Consider the following 21,987-nt stretch of genomic DNA (forward strand, 5'->3'; position numbering starts at 1 on the left):
AATAAAAATAAAAGAAAGCCAAAGAAAGCCATGGTTTGTGTAATGTGTACGAGATTAGCTTGTTATTCTATGGAGTACAAGAAGGTGTCGTCACTTTCACCGGCTTAATCTTATCTACAATAAGCTGGATGGAATAGAGATCGGTTTAGTTTTGACTGTTGCTTAGAGCTGCATTTCATCTTTCGATTGAAGATTCAAGGTAGAGTAAATGTATGTTAGACAGTAACTAAGCAATGATATTCAATAACCAATCTCATAATCCCATGAACAATAAAAGTACTTCGTTCGGCATGCTTACAGGAGTATATTAAACAATCTTGACTATACAAAATCACAGAGGATCTTGTGGTGTAATGGTTATCACGTCTGACTCCAGATCAGAAGGTCATGGGCTCGATTGTTACTGTATTTTGGACAGAGAGGAGGAAAAGTATCCTGATTCTGGTTTTAGTCAGAAGCTAACCGAACACGTATCTGTTAAAGCACCTTACATAATCAATGAATACGTCCAAAGGATTTCGCACTCTAAGTTGTGGCCATATCGTCGAAGTTCTTTTGGTGCACGATCGCTGTGGAAAAAAGTACTCTGACTGCTCTCACACAGTGGAAATACCAAACTGCTTTATTTGCCCTGAATATTTTACGACATGCCCGTATTGTGGTGGTAATTACTGGAATTGCTCCTGTACCTGGCCTGAAAGCCTAAATCTAGTTGACCTCATTGCCAGTGAATAGAAACGTACATACTAGTTGACAGGTAAAACTGATGGTGCCTGTCAACACTGCAATGTTAGAGCTCGAAATCATATCAAACATGTACATTAATTATGACACCAACTTCATTTGTAAGAAACAAAATATTTTATTTCACTTTTCAATAAATGCTACAGCAAATCCAAAACAATATGTCTTTGGTATAATTATTTTCTATGACGGCGGATAATAGTACATTCGAGATTCCCAACTGGGTACTTGCTGCTGTCCAGTAGCTAATCCACTTTGCTGTTCCCTTGTTGTCAGTCCCATTTCCGGACCAAGCGCATTAAAAATAGTGTCCAGTTCAGAAGTGGTGAAAATTCTTGGTAAATAATCTTTTCCTTGTGCCTCGTAATTTTGCGCACTGCCATCATCCGGAAGGGTTTGAATGGATCCAGAGAACGCGGTTGGCTCCTGATGAAGATCGGTGGTTTCGGACTGACTGGATGCAGTAGTTGCCTCATTGTTCACTAACTCCGTATCCACTGTTTCAATTGCCGATTTGAGTGATGTCCATTCGTCTAAAGTCAAAGACACTCCTGAGCTAGTTAGAACCGTCTTCCCGCTCGACAAATCTTTTTTCTGTTTGCGGATACATATTTTTTTCTCCCTTCGAACATCCTTCACAAAAATAGCGTATCCACGGTCTCCTATTTGTATTACTTTTCCAGATGACATGTTAACTTATCCGTACTCTGGCTGGATTATAGCTGAGTGCAAGTGGGGTTTTTCCGACGAAGGCGATGAGCAAGTGATTCTGCTGATTTTGATCGGGCTTTTAAACTTTTCTCTCCATAAAAATATGTATTCATATTTCATATTTCAAATTCCCGCCTTGGTGATTGGAATTCGTACTTTGACCCCTGTTCTACATTCCATTTCACTAATCCCCTAAAATATTTCGCTCATCTTCATGACCACCCCTCCCCTCACATTCTCCAAGGGTATTCAAGAATTTAGACCACCCCTCCCCTCACATTCTCCAAGGGTATTCAAGAATTTAGACCACCCCTCCCCCTACATTCTTAAGGGGTAGTCAGGAATTTGTCGTATTTCAGTTGACCACCCCTCCCCTCCCTAACAAAAGGTGCTGGATGGGGGGTCATAACTACTCACGGTTTTAGTGCGTGCACTCTATCAAGTCTCCAATCATTTTCGAAAGAAAAAACTTCGTAAGGTTAACTTTGTTGGCGGCTATACGAATTACAAAAAACGGATAAACACTTACTTAAAATAAGCTTTCATTCTAGTAAAATGTTTCTTGCACATAACTTGAAACATTACTACAAACTTCAAATGTGCAGCTATGACTTCTTTGTACTCTTCAAATCCAACTCAAAACGAAATGGCGTCCTTCACGGCAATGTTTCAATCAGAAAATCATGCATTGCGCGCTTTCCGAGATCACCTCCTTGATAAGGATTCCTATAGGGACGCACATCAATCACACCCCTCCTGGTGTCGTGCTTTGGCGCCACCCAGTAATCTGCACCCACTCCTGTTACTGACGCTGGAATCACCTTCAAATTGCCATGCAGCTGATCAGGATTAACACGATTCTGGAACACAATCTTGTACTTCTTCCCTTGCTGAGTGAACTCTTGAGCATAACATCTCTCCACCATTTCTAGACTTGGACTGGAGTAAATCCCCTTTCCATAGAGAGCTCTGTCGCCAGCTTTGAACCCATTTTCTAAAATCGAATTCGAATTCGCGAAATTCGTCCCATGGTATGATACAGGCCACTCATTCGGCGCTTCACAAGTACGGATTCCATTTGGACCAAGCCAGTCGTCGGATTCATACCTTCCAATCACTTTGATGGCGATTCTTTTCCAACCATAAGGCCCGCGCTTGTATTCAAATCCTCCTCTCGCATACGTCTTGCCATCATCATTCATATTTGAGAAGTCGAAGTCAAATTCGGGGTCTAGTTCATCTGCACATAGCTTGTATGAGGTGAATCCACCACCACGTAGCCGTAGAACCAGATGGAGCGTCGCTCCTGGGCGAATGCCATAGTATTTGAGTGTGTTGCCATCCATAAGTTGTTCGCCGCTGTAAATCAGTCTCTGCTGATCTATAGGAATACCTTCCTTTTCACTGATCATTGTTTTAACTTGTTCTATGGTACACGAGGATGATACGAAAGGAATCATGAGCTCTTTCCTTGTAAGTGTCGAAACAACCAACTGATCTTCGCAGTCGTAGTTGTAGTCGACCCTTCATCGGCCTCATAACATAGGTTTGCTTGAAGAGATCGTAAATTGATATCTCTCTTGGCTTACCGAGATCCTTGATATTGTAATTGTCTAGATCCACTCCTAGAATTGATGAGAATCCAGCACCCAAAATATCCAAGGTGGAAGACATGATTAAGCTCCGAAAGCAAGGATTTTATGTACGAAGAACTCGTTGAATGCCCGATCAGTTCGAAGGTTTTCTGTGCACGTGTTTGTTCATGACCCACATGACCAGTGTCAGTGCAAGGGCACTAGGACACCGAATGTGGTTGGATTTCTATAGGTTTTTTTCCTTTCGATTATTTGAATTAAATTAACGTTATACTTGTTTGACTTATCTTGTGTCCGTGTTCCTTCGTTCCTTCCTTCTACACGTTTTCATTCCAAAGGTCAAACGGTTTGAATAGTCTATGAGCGTTACTTTTTTAACGGCCATTCCGTACTTGACTCTGTTTGTACTATACCAACAATAACGCGACCGCGCGATACTCCTTAAGTCAGTAATATTCAACCGTCCAGAGTTAATATGGTTAATCAAATTCACCTTAAGTTCCATATATATATCGGTTTTTAGCGGGAACCAGGTCATGGATAGTCTCCCTCGCATCCGTTTTTAGTGTCGGTCGTCACGCGTGAGGATGCGAGGGAGACTAGGTCATGGATGAAGAAGGACAGCCATAAACGTATCATTCGTACTCGTAATGTTTGTTAATAGTCAATTTCGAAAATTGAATAGCAGGAATGAGAAGTAAGATTAAGATTAAGTAAGATTCGCAAAGTCTGCCACCCTCTGTGTATATACTCGCGTGCGATCAACCATTTTGTGGCTCTAAAATACCCGCCACCGGATATTGTATGCGCATGGAAAAACAAATAAGCATAAAATACTTTTTTTAAAACATCATTCATCATATTTGGGACATATTTGATTCTATTTTTTGAAACTCGGCCCAACACCCCCAAATGCTACCCCTAATTTGTAGCAAAATTCAAATTTTGTTTTTTGTCAATAATCACAAAATGAACACTCGGTTTACGAAATACTGGGATATATTGAGGATTTTGGAGGGAAATTCAACTTCTTTGGCGCAAAAAAGGTCCGTCATTTTGCAACTTTTTCGAAGTACTGTTCTGCGTTTATATAAACCGATAGTTAGTATCTTGTTTTATACGTCTTCGTTTGTTCGCCTTCCGTTTACACTAGCGATGTTTGCGGCGAAGTTTGTTGCGATTTTTTTTTTGCGATTCTGTCCATAATAAATAATAGTAAAGAATTTACTTCTAAAGTTTTTTTTCAGACCATGATTTTCCTAGACGAATGTCTCTTTTGAAGACGGATGAGACAAAAGATTTCATATTTCCGAAAATTGCCACAAAAATCGCCAGTGTGAACGGGGCTCAGTAGGTCAGTACCAGTTTTAAAAAGCCACCAAGAGCCGTTTTTGTGAATATCGGGGAAAACCCATACCGTAACCTAAAACGTTACAGCCAGGATTCAATATTAGTTTGCCTTCGGTCCATTCTCCGAGACCTTGTTTAATTAAAAAGAATGGTCAGGTGCTCATGCAGTGGTGGGCCATGGACAGGATCATGACGAGTGAAAAGGGATCACATACTACGAATAAGGGATCACAGAAGAGGGATCGGGAACGTATGAATAAATCAAGGGATTATTTATGGATTAGGGATCAAAATTTTGTATAAATTTGATATCAATCACAAAAAAATTCTTATATACAGGCAGTCCAGTTCAGCTGAGGCTGGTTAAATGGAAGCCTGAGGTCAGGTGCATTATAGTTCATGCCCTTTGAGAACACTCTCTTCCTGCTTTGACCAGTGAAAAGGATTTGCACAGGACACTCACTTCCCCCCTCTCACTCACCCCCTTTGCTCTGGATAGGACACTAACCCCCCCACTTCCCCTTCCCCTCCTTCCCCTTCCCCTGCTTCCTCCAGTGGGGAGAATTTTGGTCTTGCTCTGAATAGGGCACTCTCCCCCTGCTTCCCCCACTGGAGAAGAAGTTGGTCTTTGTCTGACAGGACACTCAACCTTCCCCCCTGCTTTGTTGGACATGACTCTCATCCCCCTGCTTCCCCCAGTGAAAAGAATTTTGGTCTTCGCTGAATAGGACACTCACCACACTCCTCCCCCAGTGAAGAAGACATGGTTATTTGCTTACAGTCACTCCCAGACACTCAAAACTGACACCTCTGGAAAAATGTATATATATTGGTTTAACAACTCGGAATAAACACATAAATCTACTTTGATTCAATGGCCAAGGGTTTCAAAAACACATGTTGTCTTGTCAATAGCTGGCTATTATGAAGCTACAAAAATATTTTAATTAAAAATTTGGCAAGCTAACAGCATTTAAAAATTAGCCAGATTTTACAATCCTACATGGTAAAGTATTCTGTCAGCATTTTAAGGGACATCCCTATCTGTTAAACTATTAGACCTACAACATTGGATGGCCCACAAGGTGCACAAAGATGGGCTATTTGCTTCATTCATAGCCCACAAGGGTGAGAGGTCTAATGGCTTTAGTATAAACAAACTAGTTGGACAGGGATTGAAAATAACAGGAGCAAAACCTCAGAAAGTTCAGCCAAACTTGGTAAAAAAGATGTCTTTTTCCCCTAGAGTAATTTTATTTGGCCTATTAAAAATAGTAAGCATAAAACATACAGTATTAACACTATTTCCATCGTTTTTATTATTGTTTTACTTTGGCTATTACTCAATTTTGTTTCACAGGCCAAATAAAATCACTTTACAAGTTGCCTATAAGCCTTTTCATAGTTTAAGAATCGACTCCACTGCGCATGCGAATTTATCCCGAATTTCTCACTTTCTTTTGTCTAAACCTTCTTTTGTTCTTAATTAAACAAGGGGTGAGAAATTCGGGATAAAATCGCATGCGCAGTGGAATCAATTCTTAAACTATGAAAAGGCTTATTACTATTAGATGAAACTGCGGCATGACCATTCAGAATAGATTAAAAATAATCCACTTGTTTGTTCATACTAAATTCTACTGTCACTACTACATATTCACACAGTGGTTAGAGTGCAAACAATATAACCGTGAAACTTTAGTAATACTAAATAGCACAATTTCATGCACATTCCATTGTTTTCTATTGTTTAATTAGCACTATTTTGTACTATTTAGTAATTAGTGTTTTACGGATTAATTATTTGCACTCTATTGATTTATATCAGTGGGAAACTTGGCAAACCATGCATAGTCTGAACCAATCAAAATGCACTAAACAACAAATCAGCCAATCACAACACAGCATGGTGTTGTACAGAACTTGTGTAAGTGGCATTATATTTCCTGGTTCAAGGAAACACCAATATTCTAAAAAATAACTATATTCCTGAGCAGTATCTTTTAGCTGAAATATTCACTTAGGGCCGAGTTGTACAAAGCCAGATTTAGACAATTAATACAGACTTTGTTATGTGAAAACCAAAAAGACCTGAGAAATTGTCTGTATTTGGTGGGTTCAATTAAGAGCAAGGCATACACCCTATTTCAATAAACGTTGTCATCGCCAAAGGCAATAGGCAATAGGTCATTCCGACATGAAAATGGTTTTGTGAAATGCATAGAACATTAAATCAGTTTCAACACCAAGATCCATGCTCTTGATAATAATAAGAAACAGAATTAAACGCTAGTTATTATTTTTGGATTCTTGGATCTTGGAATGACCTCTCCTATCACTTTTTGCCTATCGCCTTTCCCCTTTGGCGATGACAATGTTTACTAAAACAGGTGTATATGATAAGTTACACAAATTAAGTAAGTTTCTACAATAGCAAGGTGTTCATGTGCAAAGCAGTGTATAGGCAAACAAAACCTGAATTAAGTGGGCTTTGTTCAATAGGCCACATTTCAGATCTTAAAATTCATAATTGATTGCAAGGCTTTAGATGCAGTATTTCATGTACGGTCCAAACATATGGATCACCAAACACATTTAGTGGTGGGAATAAAATAATGTATCTTATACCATGTTCCTATCTTTCAGCAATAAGAAAATTTTGGAAGAAATGTTTAGTCAGTTCACTACTGTACACATTTTTATCAGATCTACAGCATCATATCTTCTGATCTTTTTGGATTTGATGCAATTTTGAAAATTTCATTCCACAGAACCTATGTATTGTTTTAGAATTTTAACATCTGAAAACGTGGCCGATTGGACTCTGAACTATCAGCAAATTCTGTTACTGAATATTAACAGGCAATTATTCCTTAAATTAATGATCAAACTTTGGTAGCCATTGTAATTTCAAGGGTAGATCCAGGGGTGCAGATATTGAACTAAATATACAAGTAATATAAACTCACAATATTGTAAAAACAGCAATAAGGAAATGGAATGAAGAGGTAATCCTGACCTCCTAGATCTTTCCCTTGGATCTGCCTTCGTTTCCTACTCATGCGATCAGCTGCCTGTTTCCTTTATAAATATAATTAGGTCTTGTATCTATACAAAAAAAACTATACAAATAGTTTATATAACTTATTTATTCTTCCTACAGTATGTAGTAATTGGGTAATATGTTTCAATGAAAAGAATTAATAATTACAAAGCCATAGAATGACATAATATCAGAACTATTTACACATATAGAGATACCACATCCATCAGTGAAGACGGCATCATCTTTAAGGTACAAGCTCAATCAATAATCACCCCATTTTTGTAATGTCAGGTCCAGAGTTGAGCATTGTTAAAGGAAGATTATCATCTAAGACGTTTTTTCTTGGTCTTTGCTCGCATACCTATTAAACAAGCAGAATACAGAGCTTTAAATAAAAAAAATTCCTTGCATATTGCCCTGTATTTGTCGAAACCTGAATTGCTTTTGGAGTTTCTCAGCTCTCAGAATCATGTATATCACTAAGTGGAGAGGGCTCATACTAAAAAAAACTGCTAGTTTACATGTAGAGTGCAAACAATTAATCCGTGAAACACTAATTAATAAATAGTACAAAATAGTGCTAATTAAACAATAGAAAACAATGCAATTTGCATGAAATTGTGCTATTTAGTATTACTAAAGTTTCACGGTTATATTGTTTGCACTCTAGTCCACAAATTAATAAACTGTAATAAAGAAATAATCAAAGAAACCTAAAGTGTGTTAAGAATCCCAACTGTCAAGGAGGCAAACTAGTTGACTATTTACAAGCATACTGATTAACTAGAGCAAACATTCTCTCAGTCTTGCCTGATATGCTACTTTTACATGAGCTCCGCTCCCTCACATGAATGTTAAAAACATAAAGAAGAACAAATCAAACTGAAGATCAGAAAGGATTTTGGAGTATAATTTCTGGCTAATTTTAAGACAGTGTAAAAACTTTACATTCACTGCTATTACCTTGCTTTGCTTTTAATCTTTCTCTCTGAATAACAATTTGAGAGGAAAAAATGGTTAACATTTTTATTATTATTGATCCATGTTTTTTTTTGTGTGTGTGTGCCATTTCTTTACACAATGTAAAACTAGAAGCATTTATTGGCATACTCTATTTATTACTATATGTCCTTATTGATACTAAATATAGATTTATGTAAAAATTTGTAAAAAATATAGATTTATATAAAAATTTGTAAAAAATATAGATTTATATAAAAATTCTCCTTTACATTATAACTAAGATTGATGCATAATCATTATGCATTTTACAAAATTCATTCCAACATCAAACTTACCACTTCTAATTCTTCAAGAGCTTCATTAATAGCTTGTTCCATACTTATCCTGGCTTTTTTAGCTCTGTTAACATAAAAAATAGAAATATATAACTTTGAGGAGAGGTAATTAAAGAATTCGTAGGTGAGAAGTAATCTTTTTTCTTGTTTGGTGTATGAGGTACAATCAGGTCTGCACTAAGAACTTCTTCCAAGAAATTAGAAATTTATAATGCATTGAAAGAATGAGTAGAAGGGTTTGGTTTTGATAGATTTAGTAAGCCAACCAAATAAAACCTTTTGTTATTTTGAATTTACCTGTATTTTTTCTTTCTTGCTTTATCATCTAACGTTCTGAGTCCTTCACTGAGAGTTTTGAGGCGATCTACCTCAACTTGACTGAAGGTGTGGTCTCCAAACCACATCACCCATTTCTAAAATAGACAAAAACATGGGATTTTCAACTGATCTACAAAGACCTGAAAGGAATGCTCTATTTACAAAGAGTGTTCATGCAAGATTCCCATGAAAATATTCAAGGAGATGTCAAGGACGGAAATGACAATTTTCAATTAGCGAATTTGCTGACAAAGTTCGGTTGGATCTATAATTTATTAATTTTTTTCCCATACAACTGTTCTATGTTTATTAAATAAAAATAAATAAAACAAGGATTTCTTTTCCTGCATTATGAATTATTAACTCATTAGAGAAGTAATTCCAAAAACTCGTGCTTCGTGTTTCATTAGGGTTTCCAAACACTCAAAAACAATAAAAGCACTAGGCCTACGGCCTTGTGCTTTCAAATGTTTGCTTGTGTTTGGAAACCCTAATGAAACACTCTCACTCATTTTTGAAATATTACATGCAAAACCTTTGAACAGAACAATCAGGGCTTAATACAGCCAGACGTCGGACAATTTCTGGCCACAACTGGGACTTATCTGGTCAAATCTTTGCCTTGCCCGTCATTCTGATCAGTAACGTTTAGTCAGAAATAAGGTATGACTAAACTACAACTAATTTGGCTAGTGATCATGACTGGTGACTGATTGGCCGTTATTTTAAGGCCTGGCAATTGTCCATGAGTAAAAACAAACCTTTCCCTCATCTGCCCTTCCTTTACCAACTTTGCTCTCATCAACAATCTGCCCAGGCCAAGATGGAAGGCCCCTTGCTTGTGCCCAAACCACATCACCAATATCAAAGTGTGGCCTCACATGGGTAATGGGTAGTTCTCCTAACATTTCTGTTCTAAAAGGTGCTGGTGGGAATGCCTGGTTGGCCTTCATGTTCACTCCAACATTCTCATTTTTCATTTCTTGTTCTAGAAAAAAGGAACAGAATTATTCATGTATGTGGATATTTATTTAGTGTTTTATTAGTGATGATCATAATAATGATAAGGGAGACATTGGAGTTAGGGTTTTGTTCAATTTTTTAATTCTGTTTTGCAGGAAATATTTTGGAGTCCGGTTTTTTCAGTTTCATCCAAGTCTGCAGTACAAGGATTTGGCATTTTTTTCAATGAAATCCAATTATCTACAAGGTATTTCAGTTCCCATCATTTCCCTAGCATTTGGTGAATTTGAGTAAAAATGTAAAGTTCCTAAATACAGTTTTGGTTGATCTTTGATGTGGTATAGTGTTTTCTGCTCAATTTTTAACCAGTTTGGCAGTTTTGGTACCCCCCATGCCCCACTGGATGATGGTAGTAAGATGGTGGTTGATTAGTTCTGCTGCTGATGATAGGTAAATCAACACATTTCTTGATAGCTTGTGGGTAGAGTGTCAGTGGGTTGTAGGTAAGCTGTAAGTAGATTTATAGCAACTAGTGGCTTAAAAATAATGGCTAGTCATGGTGACCAGCCAATTAAGTTTTAGCTCAGTCATACCTTGCTTTTGAAATTTAGGTGGGATCAGGAAAATTGTGATAGGAAAAAGGGGGATGGGAAAATTTTTATCAGAAAAAGGGGGGGGGGGGGGGGGATGCACAATTGTTGAAAGAAGCTACAAGCCTTGCTTAGGGGGATCATATTTTTTTGCATGACTACAACTGACTACAACCTTATGCCAGCAAATTTGGGATCTTCTTTATTATTATGAAGTTTAGGCACAGTACGTTATAATTACTATGTAAAAATGCTGTCCAGGAATGTAACATGTCCAGAAATGGAGCCTGGATTTATAATTGCACCACTCCACCCTAAGTGGAGTGTAACAAGGAATTAGAATGGTACAACACTACTCTGGTCCAGGAATGTACCATGCCCAGGAATTGAACCTGGTATCATAATGGCACTATGTCCCTTGTCCAGAAATGGAACCTGGAATTATAAGAGCACCATACTACTCTTGTCCAGGAATGTAGCATGTCCAGGAATGGAACCTGGAATTTTAAAAGTACCACAATACCCTTGTCAAGGAATGTAGCATGTCCAGGAATGGAACCTGGAATTTTAAAAGCACCACACTACTCTTGTCAAGGAATGTAGCATGTCCAGGAAAGGAACCTGGAATTTTAAAAGCACCACACTACCCTTGTCAAGGAATGTAGCATGTCCAGGAATGGAACCTGGAATTATAATGGTGCTGCACCATCCTTTTTCAAGACAGGAACATAAAAATAATTTTATCATTATTGCTTTCTTAAAGCCAACTAAAACAGGGATCTCAATGCTCTTACATGGAATTTGATGTTGCCACTGACAATACCACCCTTGCTTAATTCAAAATATTTCTCACACAAAAACAAAGACTTAACCACACTTATTCTTACCCTTAAGAACTTCATTACATCCCCCATTGTACATGTCTTTGGTTGGATTCCGTACTTGATTGGTGATGAGAAATTTGTCTTCAACATGTTGATCATCACCTGCATAACATTACAAATATCAGAAACACTAGACTAGCTGACAGCAAAGGGTAGTAGGGAGTGCGATACCTTAAGAATATTGTAATTCTCTAATAAATATCGAAAAACAATGATAAACTTGAACTCAAAATTCAATTCCTAGTTGGCTTTTATTTTTCCTTCATGGATGATTTCTTTTAGGATACAAAACTGCTAGACAAATAAATTTACATCTAATTGCAAGAATCCTGTCATATAAAAAAAACTACTAGTTATTAATTATTTTTAAGCAAAACAGAAGTAATTGTTTTGGCTGTTTTGAAGGTATAGACTGGCTTTTGATTTATTCTCGTTGACAATGTCACTACAACAGTTATTCTCATCAATCTAGGGGACTTTAGTATCAAAAAACAATAACTCTCATTAATTCCTATTTCTTATCATTTTTATATGACAATCTCCCTGCAATTAGGTGTATACCTGGATTCATATTATGCCTAACACTTGTTTTCAAAAAGTTTTTTTTCAATTTAAAGGGGCACTTGGGTGAAAATTGATTTGGCTAAAACTTAACTGGAATAATCTTCAAGGGTCTAATAAACAATGGTTTAAGCACTACAAAGCAATGTATGGAGTGTTGAGTAAATTACATCAGTTTCCATTAACAATTTACTAAAATAACAAATACTCCCCATTGGAATACCGAGAAAAAAACTTGAAACCATACTCTTGAAGATTATTCCAGTAAAGTTTCAGCTGACAATTAAATTTTCATTTAAGTGCCCCTTTATATCCCATGGATTTCTACAGCTTGATATGTGTTTACAAGAACCAATATTGGATGCTGTCAATTCCAGAAGACATACATTAATTTTGTCCAATTTCTAAATACATTTTTGCACAAATGCATTCTCATCAACAGATAACACTGGTGGTAAGAAACAGATAACACTGGTGGTAAGAAACACATAACTAGGTTAGAGACGCATGGGCTTGAGCATGAACCAATCTTGCAATGTGACATAGCATAGAGCAGCAAATTTTTTTTCTTAACTTTATGAAAACATTACAAGAAGTCCTTTAGCTAAATTTGTGAGCAATGGCATTGCCAAGAAAGGCTCAGCAGGTTGAAATGTCTCAGAGCAGAATTCATTGTACAATATTTCTCTTGCAATAATGCCAATGCACACAGGTCCTCAGCTGTCAATTTTACCATCTACGTGACGGCCAATGGTCTTTTTTCCCTTCCATTTTATTAAAAAAAACTATAGTAAAAAAGGTAGGTAAATTCCAATGCTCATCTTTGCCAATAGATAAAATAAATACCAAATTTTTTCATTACGATTATGATGGAACAAGTAATAGGTAATTTACATTTTTAGTTTTGCCTTTCAGCAGTAATTTGTGCACAAAATTACCTCATTTTGAATCAAAATCACACACCAATTTAAAAATAGATAAAAAATATACCCAAAATCAGGTCATTTGTTACATAAAAGCACAACCTCTTACAAAAAATGTGGTCACAGTTGAAAATGTTTTTTAAAAATTGAACCTTCCTCTGTGGTGTTTGACTGCAGAATATTCATAATTTTACACTGACATTACAAGATATATAAATATATTCAAGCTTTAGAACTCATACAGAGTTAAGATTTTGTGTGTATTTACTAATATTTTTCAAATTCAACAAAAAATGACAGCAGTTGGAATTGATTTTTGCCTCCATTGTATCCTATTTCTTTTCTTTTTCTTCTTTCCTGAAAACTACATCTCTACTTACTGTGCCTACACGGCGTACCGTGAAAACTTCTTCAAGTTTTCAATTTCTTTTTGACATCTTTTTGACAAGTTTTAATCGTTCTCTTTACCGCTAACCAATTATGTTTTGGAGCTTTACTTTAATATTTCGATATCATTACATCAACGTACAAACTCTGCCTATCAAACATCAAGGTGAAGCACCAATATCTAATTGGTTAGAGGTAGAGAGCACAATTAAAACTTGTCAAAAATTTGTCAAGAAGAATAAAAAGCTTGTAGGAGTGTTCAAAGTATGGAGCTTAGCACAGTAACCAGGAATTAAGAAATTGTAAGATTTACATGCATCACTATGATTTTACTTTATAAAACATTGTGTGTATTTGTCCTCCCCTACATTATGCTTCCCTGTTCTTATTTTCCTTGTCCAATGCCCTCCTTTCTTGTCTAATCACTTCCAGGTAGCCTGCCACTGTATATTAAATACCACAATTTATTCTGCAGTCAATAAGCACAGGAACAAAGCAATTTTAAGCTCATTTTCATTTCTCATTCAAGATGAATAAATAGAAGATTTAACAAAAATTTTCAATGTGTCCACAGGTTCTTTAGGTTGTGCTATATGTCTTTAACATGCATACCATGCTGTCGGAGATCTCTAACAGTCTCCATAGAACCATCATCACGCATCGAATCCCTCTCCATAGAGTCTTCATTTGAGCTACAATAATCATCTTTTTCATCATCATCACAGTCCGTACTTTCAGGAGGGTCAGGATAAACTTCAATGGCTTCACATGATCGTTTCATGCCGAGTAGTGGGTTAGTGGCATAGTAATTGGCATCTGATTCATATTTAGTTGGTTTCAATGCTACAGGGTCATTTCCTACTACTGTTCTGGTAGCTGTTTTAGAATCAGAAGGTATTAAACCACCTTCTCTCTCTGTACTAATAAATGAAGGCCTTTCTGTTGGACTTAATACACTGCCTGTCGTACAAGGCTTATTGATACTTAAGTTTCTGTGCTCAGTTGAAACCGGAAAATTTGAAGTTCTCAAAGGACTTACATTATTACTATCACACATAGGGGGTTGATGTTGTTGAGAAATTATCTCAAATGAAGGCTTTTTTGCCACAGCATCTTTTCCATTCGGAGAAACAACTGTCAATTTCTGTGTTTGATCTGATGAATATGTGCCATAATTCGCAGATTTTGGCTGTTCATTATAATCTGTAACCACAGGACCCTGGCATTTTTCTGATGCTACTGAGCTGGCCTTTTCATTGGCCATGGAAAATATACTTTTCATTGATGATTTACTAGCATTGCAGTTGCTAGGCTCAAAATGAGACAACACTTGAGACTCGTGAGTATTTGTACTGGTCTTAGAAGGGCCTGTCCCACTGCTCGTACTCTGATGAGAAGTCCTGGTAGAGCTACAAAATCCTGCTGCAGAGCTAGTTGTTATAGATGGAATTTGGTTCCGAGGTGGACTTTGTAAAGTCCTTTGGTCATATGAGCCATCAGTACTTAGTTGATAAGCTGCCAGAGTATTTTGTGCTGAAACAGATGCAGTAGTATGGGGCGAGAAAGCTGTAGAACAAGACGGAGAGGATAAAGATGAGGAAATGGCATCTCCTGTAGAGTATGGTGACCTCATGCCTGCTGCATTTTCCCTTGTTGTTTGAGCAAGGGATGTTATCGTAGAGGTAGCTGACTGAGTAACTGACTGAGGCTTAGTGGTCACTTGTGTTGATCCTTTGGTTGTAACTGCAGCTGCTGCCATTGAAGACAATAGATTTTGCTTAACAGATTGGGTTATAGGGTGCTTTAGTGATACATCAGATGTAATCAAACCCGCCATCTGTTGCTGATGTGCTGAATTTGGATTTGAGCCCATCTGCATCATCTGGTACGCCAGCTGTATCTGATTCGCATTAGAACCTTGAAGAATCCCTGGTGACGGGAAAGTGTTATATGCACTAGCAAGGTGTGCTAATGTCTGAGCAAACCTTGGACCTTGTCCACCAGCTGCCGGTGCAATGGGAACAAAAGATTCAAATGCTGCAGCAACCGCAGGATTCTGTAAAGTCTGTGGTTGTATCATCTGGAGGGATGTAGTGACAGATGTTGAAGAAGCAGGAGAGCTTCTAGTACTTGTAACTGTAGCACTTGTTGCCTGGTTGGTTGTAGACTGCATGACTGCAATTCCAAACATATATGGATTTTGATATGCAAATTGACCAAGGTTACCCGTAGCAAGTGCCTGGACTCCGGGATATGTTCCCTTAGCAGCACTTGGTGCTATGAACGTCATTGCACCTCCCTGTACTGGAGCTTGATACATTGCACCAGGCAGTTGATATGCTCCTTTATACTGACCCATGTTGAAGCCTTGTGAATTTAAAGGAAACATCTGATTTGGAGCAGCTCCTTGTAAATACATTCCAGGAACCTGGAAACTGACTTTTCCCTGGTTTTGACTGGCACCCACTTCTGACATCACAACCTGTGATACATTCATAGGCTGCTGACTGGTAGTGACCATTGTGGATACAGCCAAAGAGCTCTTGGCATTCTGAGTTTGAGTAAATGTGCCTTGAGAAGTTTGCATCTGTTGCACTGAAGCTGCCATATAAGGATAGTTTGAAGGAAACACATTGACACCAGGTGTGGCAGCAACATACATCATACCTGCCTGGGCTTGTATTCTAGGGGTCGCTACTACAGGGTAATTTATTGAAGCAGTGAGTACTTGACTCACTGTACTACCCTTTCCATCCACAGGACTGCCACTAGCTTGTGCTTGAACACTACCTCCTCCTGTGGCACTTTGGGCTAAAGACTGTGATCTAACACCTTGACTCTGGTAATTCTGTGATGTCTGAATTGAAGACGATGCAATGGACTGCACGTGTATAACTGACTCTTGATGTCTAGCAAATGTTGAGTTAGTTGAGGAATTGACAGTTGATATGCCAATTAGATTTGCAGGAGTGCATGGAACTGTCGAGCTCAAAGGATTAAAAGTAGAGGTCTGATAAGGTGCCTGGTTAATATTGCCCATTACTGATGATGGAGGCATTGGCCAGTATGATGACGTAGGACTAGAAACCACTGCAGTAGCAGCCAAACTAGGTATCGGGAATGTTGGTTGCATGGACGATACAGTAGTCAACATAGTTGGAGTAACTTTGGTAGGACCTTTGGCCGCTTTCAATTTTGAACCTGCTTTCTGATCTGTTTTTGGCTTAGGTTTTGCCCTTGGTAATCTAACTCTTGGTTTTGCTTTAGACATAGCCCTTAAAGGCAATTTGGCTGCCTCTGTTGATACTGCTGCCCCATCCAGTGGTGAAAATAAACTAGGTAATGTAGGTGTGCTTATGATTGATGCTACAGTTGTCAAAGGAACTGAAACACTAGATGCTTTAGATACAGAAATATATGATGCCGATGAAATTGCTGTATTGGCGTTACCCCCAACCAGAACTCTAGCACTTGGGGTTGATTTTGTTGGTGCAAGAATTCTATTCACCACAGGCAAGTTCTCTAGATGATTTTGATTTGTCTCCGAGACCTGTGCAGAGATAGTTGCAGATGAGGTGGTAACAACAGGTGATGGAGGTGATGTTACTGCAGTTGAAACAGGCTTCGGAAAAGCAAATGCATTCTGTTCATTGGTTTTTAAGGGTAGTGAACCAGTAGGATGCAAGGGTCCTCTATTGGGTCCTGGATTAAAAAATTTTGAGCTACTAACAATGCTTGCGAAGCTCGGAAGAGGTCCTTGGTTGGCACCCAGATTATTTGGAACATTTTGTACTGGGCTACTTATTGGAATTGGTGGTGGACTTGGAACATCAGAAAAGGGACTTGATGCCTTCTTCGATCTCTTCACTTTCGGAGAGTCTAATTTGGTGCGAGAGTGACCAATAACTGAAAAATAATAGGAGAAATATACCACTGTTTGTAATAGTGACAAAATATAATTATCAAATATCTCCTATAGGTATTATGTTGATGAATATAATAATAATAATGATAATGACGATGATTTTTACAAAAACAGAGCATATCACAATCTGATTGGCTGACCGCTATGACCAATAAGAGTAAAGACACATAGTATGACCAATAGGCGACTTGCACTAAGAGGTCACATGATCAAATCGGCCATTGTAGCTGGCATTCTACAGGGTTTGAGCTTTGCGAGAATGTAAAAAAAGATAGGGGATTCGGATAGCTTTTTTGGTGATAAAAGGTAAGTTAGGCCTAGGGCAAACGTCAAACTTTCCATGCACCGAACTTAATAACATCAAAGAATGCCGCCTCATTATCACCTGATATCCATTGTTTTTAATGAGTTCGGTGCATGGAAAGTTCGATGTTTGCCTTAGGCCTTAGCGCACTAAATAATGATAAAAATCCCCTTTTCTTGCAAGAAATATATTCTTTGTAGATATTTAAAGTAGATTTTTGCTATTAACTCGCCAAGAAGAGAAAAAATATGGTATTTTTTGTGCTACAATGTGAAGACCTACGAAGTGTTTAGTCTTGTTCTGCTGACTTCATGACCTGAAAAAAACAACTTCTTGTCGAAAAATATAAAGTATTTTCCAACTTCATTCTTGAAAAATGCATTTTTCTTGCAAGAAATATGCTTCTAATAGATACCTTAAGTAGATTTTTGCTGCATTCACCATTAAGAGGAAAAATATGGCATGTTTTGAGGTCATGCAGCCGGTGAAATAAGACTAAACACTTCGTAGGTCTTCACATCGTAGTGCAAAAAATACAATATTTTTTTAGTATGTATGGGAACAGAGTTCCGTAATTAGAGTCCTAAGGAGAAAAAAGCACGACCAACATATATCTCACTACCTATATCTCAGGGCTTTCAGAATAGTTTGGAGTAGATGAGTAGGTGGCTGTGGTATTTTATTGAAAAAAAAAGTAGTCGGCGGTTAATTTTGAAAGCCATTGCCGGTGCTTTGCCTTATTCTGACAGCCCTATGTCTTGATTTGATGGCTGGGATGCATAACAGTACAAGCTGACGACCGTAAAGTAAAATAAAAATCATGTGGAAAAGTCTTTTTTTTTAAAATCGAATAATGTTTAGTTACATGATTGACTCTAGGAATATTTCTAGAAAATCCTCTAATTTTATCAAATTTTGAAATGAGCTCTGTGCTGATATACATCTGGACATAGCTCATTTACAGATCAAATTTGCTTTTAGCATCCTAATAAGTCAAAATTATTCATTCCATGTAATTTTGATCTTAGTGCTATATGGTTAGCTTTAGTCTTATAGGATCAGTATGATAATTATTACAAGACTCTTTGCCAGACACTACATTGCTGAAGTCACTATCTTTTTGAATCCAAATTAGTGAGCCTGTCTGAGACTTTTTCAAGCCCTTGAAGGATTTGAACAGCAGCAGCCATATATCAATGATCAAGAAACCTTACTTGATTATTTAAATCGAAAATAGAAGCATTTTGCTTGATTACTGCGCATAATAAAAAAATTCCTCTAATAAAATAAAAAAGACATTGAAAACAGGAAGTATATCTAATAATATAATAAAAATGCTTCAGTGTATATATTATACTTTTTGAATGTGATTAAAATTGAACGGTAATCAAATTTGCCCAAATATACCTTTCTTGGACGTCAGAGTGCCATCAAAAGTTGAAGGCTTAATATTTTTTTTAGCTGTGTGTTTCAGTGTCTGATTCAATGGACTTGCCGCTAGACCCTGCTCTGATCTATGGTTTCCTTTTAGTCGATTGCTTTCACACAGCTTACATGATGACTCAGTCCCAAATGCCTTGGAAGCATTTTCTCTCTCTTTATTTCGAACACTTGCATCAAAATTGAAAACATGTTGAATGAGAAGTGGACAGTCCAACCCACACTTGCAAGTTCCATCTGATGTTAGGTATTCTATTACATTTTCGTAAGACTTCAGACAATAACTACTTGGGCTGTAGAACATAAAACAAAAATTAGTAATTGGATAATTAACAAAATAGCATATTTTAACAATTATAAACCAATATTCTTATAACAAAGTTAAGAATATTCTAAATTATATATGTTGATCGTTAAAAAAAATTGTCTAATTATTAATAAGAAATAACTTATATTCCGTGACGCCGCTCAAAATAATCCATCCAGTTTACGACACTAAAAATAAAATCTAGAGCATAAAATCACAATAAGAATAATTCTAAATTTTGAGAAATAGGAAATTATAACAGCGGGACAAATAAAATTGGTATACACACAGTATTCGGTCAGACGCTTTGTTTTGGGTTTACAATCACAGTTTTCGATAACATCCGTGACTAGAGTATCTTGCCGTTAAACCAAAACAACGGTACAATGATTTAGTAAAAAGATTAAACCAAGTGTTAAAAGAGTTACTTTGTGGTCTCAAAATTGAATTATCAGTGTGTATTTTGTTGAATACGAACCTGATGTAGTGTATTGAATCATTTTCTAGGATTCGCTTCCATCCTCGAGGTATTTCTACGTATTTGATCCCATCATCTAGTCCAGTCGAAGAGGTCTTACCCTTGATCATGGTAATCCATCAACAGACATACGGTCCAATTCTAAAGTATTTATGCGCTCAAAAGTTCACACAACGTGGCGGGAACGTGAACAATGCACCATCGAAGGCGCCCAAATACACCAGACATCAAGCCCGAAGACCGTCCATGGCAATGTCGGGCTATTAGCCTTGGGGATACATGTTCTTCGACTAAATCAGGACAAAAGTGATCTATCAAGCTCTCTGGGGAATTCCTGGTGGGGTTTCTGGCTTAAATTCCAAGGAAGTCTAGGTATTTTGTAGTGAAAAAGAAGTTCAGTAGTTTACAGAAAACCGCCATGTTGAATTTGGATTCGTGTCATTACGAGTCTAGCGCATGGTCACCGCTGAATGGTGGACTGTGCTCGCTGGCGGCTAACACACAGGATACCCATAACAAATTCACGTGGTGAAGAAGAGTAAAGCGAAGAGAAAAGATAAAAGGAAAAAAAGGAAAAATTTGAAAAAGGATGGTTTGAAATCAGGAATTGATTCTAATCTTGTCATACATGAATAAGGAATGACGTAATACAATTAACTACATCTGGATTTCAATGCTTTATTAACTATGCATACTAACACGTGTTCATACCAATTAAGTAAAAAATAAAAAATACGAAAGGAAGAAAGAATTGGAAATGGAGGTTTTATAGTTCAGGAATTCGTCCCAGTTTTGCTATTTCCAAATAGGATATGAAATTTGTAGTTTAATCAGCTCTAAAATTTGGCCACAGTTAATGAACGGGAATGGTTTGGAAACTTCATATCTAATAAAGGTATTGTTTTGCGTTTGAGGTTGAACCGTACCATTACGTGATAAGATGACCGTGCACAATGAACCAAAGCAAGTATGGCTGAAAATACTGATTTCCTTATTATTTTTATGTATGAAGATTTTGAGAGTGAAAACTTTTATTCGATGACCACAAACTATGCGAATAAATATTTCCGCGCAGATAAAGTTAAGCGACTAGATGATAAATAAGAAAGCATTAAAAAGGGCAATTTCCTTTTCTATAAACAATTGATAATATCTTACAGGATTAATTAACAAATAATAACTATTTTTAAACGATTTTTTTAAAGCTTTAACTCGGCCATGACTAAAGCATCGCAAAATTCCCAGAAGAGTTATTTAATTTACCTTGAAAGGTAAAACTTTGAATGCACTATATTAATTAATCATGTTAAAGTGCTACTATGACGAAAATCGCTCAAACTTGGATTCAGCTGAAACTTCCTAAAAATACTCTTTAAAGGTCCAATAATCACGGTATGAAGTGTTTTCTCGATATTCAGGACGAAAGTATGATATTTTTACGATTATTTTTTGGAGTCTGTGACGTCATACACTCAACATCAAACATTGCTACATATATTTCTTTGTATATAAATCCTTCATTTATTTTATTCCTATGAAGCCCAAAGGGTGGCTAATGTGCTTATTTCGCATTACTTGTGACTATAATTTGTATTTTGGGGTGTTTGGGCATTTCTTTCTCCCTTTACTACTGATATTTTGATCATAAACTACAAAGAAACGTATGGAGCGATGTTCGATGTTGAGTGTATGACGTCACAGACTCCAAAAAATAATCGTAAAAATATCATACTTTCGTACTGAATATCGAGAAAACACTTCATACAGTGATTATTGGACCTTTAAAGAGTATTCTTAGGAAGTTTCAGCTGAATCCAAGTTTGAGCGATTTTCGTCATAGTAGCACTTTAAATGAAATTTTGTTTTTTGCTCACATGCTCCTGGGTCCGCATATTTTAAGACTCCTGTCTTAGTGGATTATTTTTCTTGCACTTTTTTCTATAGCATTCATGCCGGGTGTAACCTGGATTTTCCCCATTACCCCATTTTTTCCTTCTCCCTCCCCTCCTCAAAACATATGTAACGATTTTTTTTTCAGTGTGGAGGGGAGGTGATGGGCTCCAGGACTGGAATACTACTTTCATTCGATATTCTCAGATTATTTTGGTACCTGGACGCTCTTGAGCCACACATTTATTCGGGACACCTTGCTAGATCTAAGAA

The 21,987-nt window shown here is 37.1% G+C and overlaps 1 protein-coding gene and 1 pseudogene across 1 annotated transcript; both read right to left on the minus strand.

The window, feature by feature from the left end:
* Positions 1 to 1,908: 1,908 nt before the first annotated feature.
* On the minus strand, positions 1,909 to 3,347 carry LOC116295429 (uncharacterized; annotated as a pseudogene).
* Positions 3,348 to 5,322: 1,975 nt separating this feature from the next.
* LOC116295448 (uncharacterized) lies at positions 5,323 to 20,259 on the minus strand. Its single transcript, XM_031703250.2, has 9 exons — positions 19,825 to 20,259; positions 19,007 to 19,332; positions 13,983 to 17,276; positions 11,503 to 11,601; positions 9,824 to 10,050; positions 9,042 to 9,157; positions 8,745 to 8,808; positions 8,410 to 8,434; positions 5,323 to 7,807 (listed from the first exon to the last, which is right to left on the minus strand). Exons 1-9 carry the CDS (start codon positions 19,932 to 19,934, stop codon positions 7,770 to 7,772), a joined length of 4,299 nt encoding a protein of 1,432 aa, XP_031559110.2. The 5' UTR covers positions 19,935 to 20,259; the 3' UTR covers positions 5,323 to 7,769.
* Positions 20,260 to 21,987: the final 1,728 nt, after the last annotated feature.

The sequence above is a fragment of the Actinia tenebrosa genome, unplaced genomic scaffold (genome assembly GCF_029948245.1).
Source record: "Actinia tenebrosa isolate PJP-AT-01 unplaced genomic scaffold, QUT_ActTen_1.0 PGA_scaffold11__36_contigs__length_13525064, whole genome shotgun sequence".
Taxonomy (NCBI): Eukaryota; Metazoa; Cnidaria; class Anthozoa; order Actiniaria; family Actiniidae; genus Actinia; species Actinia tenebrosa.

Bases quoted from the DNA above. Each gene is read 5' to 3' on its own strand.
- LOC116295448 (XM_031703250.2), bottom strand. From the start codon at position 19,934: ATGATCAAGGGTAAGACCTCTTCGACTGGACTAGATGATGGGATCAAA. The intron at 11,602-13,982 runs GTATGCATGTTA...AATGTTATGCAG, and splicing joins TAGAGATCTCCGACAGCATG to GTGATGATCAACATGTTGAA. The intron at 9,158-9,823 runs GTTTGTTTTTAC...TGTCTATTTTAG, and splicing joins GAAGGGCAGATGAGGGAAAG to AAATGGGTGATGTGGTTTGG.